This window comes from Oryzias melastigma, linkage group LG9 (genome assembly GCF_002922805.2).
Source record: "Oryzias melastigma strain HK-1 linkage group LG9, ASM292280v2, whole genome shotgun sequence".
Classification (NCBI taxonomy): Eukaryota; Metazoa; Chordata; class Actinopteri; order Beloniformes; family Adrianichthyidae; genus Oryzias; species Oryzias melastigma.
Genome location: NC_050520.1, coordinates 981,315 through 989,324, shown reverse-complemented (window position 1 = coordinate 989,324; position 8,010 = coordinate 981,315). Strand labels below are relative to the sequence as shown.

The 8,010-nt window shown below is 50.7% G+C and overlaps 1 protein-coding gene across 2 annotated transcripts in view; it reads right to left on the bottom strand.

Annotated features, from left to right (window-relative positions):
• Nucleotides 1-8,004, bottom strand: part of rusc2 (RUN and SH3 domain containing 2) — a 14,322-nt gene extending 6,318 nt beyond the window's left edge. For both annotated transcript variants that reach the window (XM_024257975.1, XM_024257976.1), the window contains exons 1-3: nt 7,774-8,004; nt 3,340-4,884; nt 1,230-1,773 (exon numbers count right to left, since the gene is read on the bottom strand). In XM_024257975.1, the coding sequence (XP_024113743.1) occupies nt 1,230-1,773; nt 3,340-4,779 (1,984 nt within the window). In that variant the 5' untranslated portion in view covers nt 4,780-4,884; nt 7,774-8,004. The remainder of the gene's footprint in view (nt 1-1,229; nt 1,774-3,339; nt 4,885-7,773) is intronic.
• Between the last annotated feature and the right edge of the window lie 6 nt (nt 8,005-8,010).

Sequence of the window (8,010 nt, the reverse complement as noted above, 5' to 3'; positions counted from 1 at the left end):
CAGTGACAGACACACAACAACAGTGACAGACACACAACAACAGTGACAGACACACAACAACAGTGACAGACACACAACAACAGTGACAGACACACAAACACACACTTTAAAGGATACAGACAAACACACAGACCCACAAAAAATGAAACAGAAGCAGACACAAACAAACAAACACATTAATCAACAAAAATGGACACACAATTAAACATACTGACAGTGAAAGACACAAACACACAACAACACTGACAAACACACACAGGTGAAAGTCTCACAGTTGTGTCCTGACCGGCTGCTCAGACACTCGTGTGTGTGTGTGTGAGGGGGGGTGTTGCACAATCTGTTTGTGCGTCTGAAGGCCGGCCCCTTGAGGCGGTCTGTCAGCTGAAGCAGAAGTGTTTGTGAATCTGATGTTTGTGTTTGATTCTAGGATTCAAATCTCTTTTGTTTAAACAAACTGTAACGTTTCAACTTTAGCACGTTCAAAATGTTCTCTAGAGATTATTCATAAAGAATCTATAATGATCTGAAACAGGAAAGGTCTCAAAGCTTCAGGTTCTGAAGAACCTCAGAACCAGAAAGAGAATCTCGTTTTTACAGCCGTTCACTGCAGCGCCCTCTGGAGGCTGCAAGACTTCCTGCAGTGCATTCTGGACTTTCAAAATAAAGGCACAGATTGGCTGCGGCGCCTCCTGACGGGGTTTGCAGCTGGAGGAACAAACAGAACCACCAGTCCAGAAGCTGATTCAACAGGACCACGGGTCCGGTTGCTGGTTAAAGAGAACCGCCGGTTCAGTTTCTGGTTAGACAGAACCGCAGGTCCAAATGCTGGTTAAACAGAACCACCAGTCCAGTTGCTGGTAAAACAGAACCGCTGGTCCGGTTGCTGGTTAAAGAGAACTACCAGTCCGGTTGCTGGTTGAACAGAACCGCGGGTCCAGTTTGTGGTTAAACAGAGCCACAGGTCCAAATGCTGGTTAAACAGAACCGCAGGCCCGGTTGCTGGTTTTGCTGCGGTTGTTCATTTCCTGCTCAGGTTTGTGTTTCGGCGCCTCAAACGGATTCAGCCTCCGTCTGATTGACGTCTCACCAAGTTTCCTCTTATCAGGAGTTGAAACTCCTCTCAAAGGAAGCAGCTTTCCACATTCAGACGAGGATTTTCAAAGTAAAAGTCTCTGAGTTTGCTGGTGGGATTCCGTCCTTAGAACCGTGTTTGTTAAACGCTCACATACCTCTTCCTTTGGCCGGACCCTCTTTGGCTCCTTCCAGGTGCAGCTCCACGCTTCCCTGGCTGTGACATCTGGTAAAAGGTACAGGTGGGGAGAGGGGCGTGGCCTCCTCCAGCCCGCCCTCCAGGATTGGAGAGAAATCCAAGGAGGAGTGGGAGTTGTTGGAGCACATGGAGGAGAAGGTGTCTGCAGGTTTCTGTGACGGGGATCCGCCGTTCCTCCGTTTGCTTCTGGCAATCTCTGCAAAGGAGGTGACACGAGGAGGGGTGGGCGGGACCTGGGCGGCGCCCTCGCTCAGGCGCACGGGGCAGCTCAGCATGCGCTCCAGGGATCCCAGTCGCGGGGAAGGAGACTTGTCAAGGTTCCGGTCGTAGCTCCGAGAGCGAGGACGGCTGGAAGAGGAGGCGGGGCCTCCGATGACACCCTGTGCAGCTGTGGGAGGGGACACGTTGACGTACACCTTGCCTTCAATCACAGGAAGAGCAGCTTTAGCCCCGCCCACTGCCAAGCGATCCTCCTCCTCCTCCTCCTCCTCCTCCTGGTCTGACTGAAGGAGAAAGGACAGAAACAGAGTCAGAGTGACGGCCCGCCGACCCGTCAGAGAACGTCACAGGATCACGTCCGGCTGTGGCCCAGAGGTCGACCTCCGATCAAGAGGTTGCAGGTTCAATTCCTGCGGTCCTTGTGTCAAAGACACTGAACCATTTCTATTTCTATTCGCTCCGTCATCGGTTTGAAATATGAAAAGCAGAAGGTGGTGAAGCAGACGTCCTCTCAGATCTACAGTCCTGTTCACTGGACGTCTGCCGCCTCTCTTGAGACGCAGATCAAATCGACCACTGAAAGCCTCGACGCCGCGGAGCAACCGCCAAAGTCCTTCTGGAAACATGGAGGATGTTGAGAGAGTAGCTTGGGTTTATATTGGGCCGGGAATCAATTAAAAAAATGTACTAATTAATCGCAAACCTTTTTTTTGTTAGATTATTTGACAGCCACTTATATGCAAATAATCACAATATGAAATCACACAGAAAATTGTACATTTAGAACATTTAATTTTAACTTTTTAGAACCTAAGACCTAAAACTCTGTTTAGTTTTGAATTTACTGTATTTTCAATTAGAAAGACGACCTGCTGCTTGTTTGGTATCATTTTAATCAGCACGACCTCTCCTGTGTGACTCTACCTTTATTTGGTCGTTCTTTCATGTTATATTCACACTCTAGACATAAAATCAACAACAGAAAATTCTGTCTGGAAAATGGGATTCATTTTGCTGTGGAAACCCCAAAAATGTTTAACAAATTGTTTTTACAACATAAAATGAAAGTTTTGGTTGTAATTTTATAAAAACAACAATAAAATATGTCAAAAATGATCAACATGTTTTAGAATGAAAATACAAATAAATCCAGACAGAAGCCAGAGATGTCTTTGGCCACAAGTGTGAAGGGTTCGTGTTGATAGAGGATCACCTGAGACCTCACAGCTCCATGATCGGATGTTCCTACTTCACTCCTGCAGCAACAGCTGAGCCTGACGTCTGTCTGGGTTCCAGTCTGAGCTTTAACCCACGAGGGGGACATACAAATAACACTGGAGGATCTTTTTAGTATTGTCCTGATGAAAATACGAAAGCATCATAATCCCCTGAAGCTAGCTATGAGCTAGCTAGCTAGCTATAAGATAGCGGCCGCTATTATGGCTCCTGTGGCAGCTCTCCGTCAGCTGGGTAGCTACGTGCAGAGTGAGCGAGCTCCGCCGACCAGGCACTGGCAGCCGGGGCAGCAGAGCTCGCTCACTCTGCTAGCTCCTGGGCGGCTAACTAGCGTAGCCGGCTGATCGCTCCGGCTCCATGGCTCTGTGACGGGCTGGCGATTTGTCCTGGTCAAATCCCGCCTTCACCCAGCAGTAACTGGAACGGTCTCTGGAAACCCCGCAGCCCCAGAGGGTTAAGAAAAGGATGGAGCGGCCATGTTGGATCTTTTGGTGGTCTGATTGTTCGGAGTGATCCGGATCTGAGCGCTCAGATCCGGATCACTCTGAACAATGTCAGCTTTGGACCTAAACTCCACACAAAACACACATCGAAAACTAGGATTTTCAACTTACTGGAGAGGAGTTCCCATGGTGGTCTTCTGGCTCCGCCTCCTCCGCGTTCTGCTTGAACAGGAAGTACTCGCTGGGCTGCGTGGGGGTGGGGCTTCCCTTGCTGTGCTCATCGGAGCAGCTGTTGACGGAGGAGCCGCCCGGGCTCGGAGACGACTGCGAGGAAACGTCGCAGGTGACCAGCTTGTAGTAGTTCTGGGTGGCGACCACCAGGCGCGCCTGGCTCTGCAGACAGGCGCCGAGCTCGCCGGAGGAAGCGGCGCAGGGCGGGTGGAAGGAGTTGCAGTTGGCGTCCAGGTCCAGAGCGCCCTGGTACTCGGCAGAGCAGGAGCACGTGGAGGAGGCGGGGAGGCGGGGCTCCTGCAGCACGGGAGGATTGTTGGACAGGCAGGGGGGGAGAGGCTCGGTCGGCGAGGCGTGAAGGTCCAGGTAGAACGCTCCTCCGGTCAAGTTGGGGTCAGAACCGGTCGTGCCGGCACGCTCCGTGTTCAGGTTGGTGGAGGCGGAGACTTTCTCAGGGACGCCGTTGTTTATCTTGTTGAAGATGGCGCTGAAGTTGACCAGGACGCCGTCGGAGCTGTTGCAGGACGAGTCGCTGCCGTAGGCCGGCTGGAAGTCGTGGTGACAGTGGGGGTGGGCGTGGTTGCAGCAGGAGCAGAGCTGCGTGGACGAACCCGACGACAGCGAGCCCGCCTTGCTGCTGCGGCCGCATCGCATGGACTGGTCTTCGTCGTCGTCGTCCCCCCAGTCCTGATCGCCGCAGTCCATGGACATGTTGGAGCCGCTGCTGCCCAGACAGCGCCGGCTGTCCCGGTCAGAGGCCACGCCTCTAAAGGAGTCCCGCCTTCGCTCGCCCTCTGACCCGTGCAAAACGAAAGGCTCTGAAGCAAAGTCCAGGTGGTGCAAATGGAAGGAGGCCGTCCCATCGTCACAGGTGGTGTCACTGTGGAGGAGGAAGGAGGAGTCCTCCAGGTACCCGCTGAGGCTGTTGCCCCCCTCCTCCTCCTCCTCCTCTTCCTCCTCCTCCTCGTCCTCGGCGTGCAGCAGGAAGGGGTTGTGGCGCAGCGGGTTCCTGCTCCTGGGTTTGGCTCTAGGGAGCGTGTGCACAAGCTGCTCCTCTGAAGTGCTGGAGGTGAAAGACGAATGATCGCTGCCCGTGCTGCCCCCCCTCTTGGTTTCTGCTCCTCCTCCGCTGTGGGAGGACCAGGAGGTGCTGGACGTCTGGATCAGGCTGCTGTACAGCAGAGCCTCCCTCTGGAGGACGTCTCGCTCGGGCAGGGAGGTGGTGCGGCTCAGGCCCAGGTTCTCCGGGGGGCTGAAGGGGCTGCCGCTCCTCAGAGAGCCCCCGCAGCCGCCCCGCCGCCCCCCCGACACCTGGCAGTGCACCAGGGGGATGTGATGCACCACCAGGGTTTCCCCAGACAGCTGGGGGGTCCCGTCCATGGTCCCACGCAGACCGGAGCGCCGCAGAGGGAAGCCGGGGGTTCAGGCGGCACCTGGCTCAGCAGGAATCCCAGACGGGGCGGGGCGGTGTGCAGCGGGCGGCATCTGCCGAAAGACACAGACGGTCAGTCACTGTTCGAGTCCCAGCATCTGCTGTACACCTGACCCCCCCAGAGGGAGCTGCTGCTACAGCCATGCTCAGAGGGTGAGCCCCCAGTCCAGTACTGTCTGTTACACACAACAAAGAGAACCACCGTGCAGCTGTGGGGCTGAAGATGTTACCATGGCAACAGGATGACTGACAGCACGTTTGTAGAGTAACAAAAATGGAAAACAGGAAGTTGCAGCTTTTTTGTTTTCATCTGCAGGAATTCTGGTTTTCTTTTGGTAAAACGTTTTTGTTCTTTCAAACTTAAATATCTACAAACCTGTTCTCAAGGAAAATAAACCTTAGATCCATCGGGACTAAACTTAAAACCAGGAAGAAACTGCCAGACCCGACCAATGACCCGACGACTGATACGACGCCAGACCCAACCACAGACCCGACCACAGACCCGACCACAGACCCGACCACAGACCCGACCACAGACCAAACGCCAGACCCGACCACGGACCCGATCACAGACCAAACGCCAGACCCGACCACAGACCCGACACCTGGGTTGTTGTTGGTCTCTGCAGCCGTTACTATGACAACATTTATCAAATCATCTGCTTTCTGTGAAAAATGATTAAAGCTAAAAAATAAAATTAAAAAAAAGATTAAAAGACTAATAATTTTTTTAATGTATTTTTTGTAAGTGACCATGGTGAAAGTGGGATAATGCCCTTTGAGGTGTGCATTATCAGAAATAAACTCAGTTCATGGACAGTTCATGCTGTCCGTTATTCTCTGATCAGGTTCACTTCGTCGGCTTCATCCTTCACTCTCATCCTACCAAAACACCAGAACTTCCATCTAAACTACGTATCTTCCAGCTACAACAAACGTGGACGCACATGGAGGATCTAAGAACATCCGGCCTGAGCAGGCTTTGGATTACATAACCAGATGGGGGGGTGACTAAAGAGGACAAAGAAGACTGAGGATCTAATCCTGTAAAACCTCCAGGATCACATCAGCGTCACACTGTTGATGACCAGGAGTCAGTACAGCACGAAGACATGAGGCATGTCGACAGATCCTTCAGTAACCAAACATTATGACAGATCCTTTAGTAACCAGACATTATGACAGATCCTTCAGTAACCAGACATTATGACAGATCTCTCAGTAACCAAACATTATGACAGATCCTTCAGTAACCAAACATTATGACAGATCCTTCAGTAACCAAACATTATGACAGATCCTTCAGTAACCAAACATTATGACAGATCTCTCAGTAACCAAACATTATGACAGATGTCCCAAACGCCCCGATAGCTTCTTCACTAAAAAAAAAAACTTCTCGAAAGCTTTCACACTTTCCAAATATCACGACAGCTTCTTCACTGACAAAACGTTCAAACAGTTTTACTTTGACAGAAAATAAACTTTAAAATAATATCAAACATTTTAAAATGATAGAAGTCACAGCTTGATAATAAATGAGCTGTCACGGCGAGGACTCGTATGCAAGGAGAGAAGCTCAAAGACAAACGGAAAAATCTTTTAGTTTGACAACAAAAACTCGACTAAACCGAGGGACCAGAATGAACCCGCCCACGGCGAGCAGACTAACCCAACCGTCAGCAGGTACAGTCATCGTAAATAGGGAGCAGCTAATATCAGTGGGGGGGGGGGCAGCTGTGCTCCCCTCCAGGTGTGGATCAGCTGGGAGGAGCCACAGTCCACCTGGACAGAAAGCAAAGGTGAAACACCAACACATCCAGGACGTGATGTTAGCTCCACCAGCAGAAAGTGGATCGAATGAACAACATCAGCAGCATAAACGTACAAGTACGGCACTCAATTCTAAAGAAAACTTTATTTAAAAACAAATCAAAAACAATAAATAACACTAAAAATATTCTGTGGTTCTACAATAGACTAGAATGAAACATGAAATGTCTAATTCCAGAAGACAGAGAGATTGAGTGAAAATGAAAACTGGTTTCACAAGAGATGAGACGATAAAGAAATAAAAATATATAAAAAAGATATGAAGAATTTATTTGGAAAAAAGCAAAAGAGATGAAAATATAAAAAGACATTAAAAGAGATGAAGATGTGTTTTGAAACAGATGAAAAGATGAGAGATTAAACCGTAAAATATATAAAAAGAGATACAAAAGATATGAAGAGTTTATTTTAGAAAGGAGCTAAAGAGATGAAAATGTGAAGAGATCAAAAGAAGTTGTTTTTTTTTCTATTTTTAAAAAGAAAAGATGAACAGAAAAAAAAGAGATTTCTTTTAAAAAGAAGATACCATGTTTTAAGAGATCAAAAGAGATTTAAAAGGATAAATAAACGAAGATTGTTCATTGTTCAGATGTTTACGTCTGGAATGAAGTCTGAGACTATTGTGGATTCAAACATGAAGGCGGGACAGACTCCCGTGTTTGGGTGGGGTGACTTCCCGTTGACCCCCCCCTTCCAAAACAAGTCCCCCCCCCCGGCCCCCAGTAACCGCGGCGCCGCCCCTGGATGAAGGCCGCTGGTGAGGCCGCGTGATGTCATTCCTTTTCCCGCAACAATGCGCGAATGAAAGGACAAACTGAGCTCATTCCAGACCGTCCCGCAGATTTTAGAATCCCGCAGAGAACCGCAGAAACAACAGCGATGACGTAAGAGGCCATCACGCATTAACACGCAGCCGCCGCAGCCGCTCGACGAGCTGCCCGTTAAAGCCCCGTTAAAATCCGTCCACGAAAATGTCGATGTACAATAACCGCAAAAACGCCGTTTAGTGGTGCGCGCGCGCACACACACGCGCCGGAGCGCCGGCGTGAAGGGCCTCCGCCCCGCTCTGACCGGACACCAACCGAAGCCGTTCTTGCTCCTCTTACCGTGACAACAGCGACAGGCCGAGATGACGGAGCTGCGGGGCCGATGCGGGAACGTCGTTGTCTCCGGTGGAGGCTGCGGGCGCGCGGCGACGCGGGATGGAAGGGGCGGCTGCTTCACGTCAGCGCGAGGTCGCTCTGTGGTCCCAGACCGGATTATCCAAGTGCGGGGGGGAGCTAACCCCCGCCCTTCCCGTTAGCTCCACCAGCTCCGCCCCCAAACCCGTTATTTACCAACAG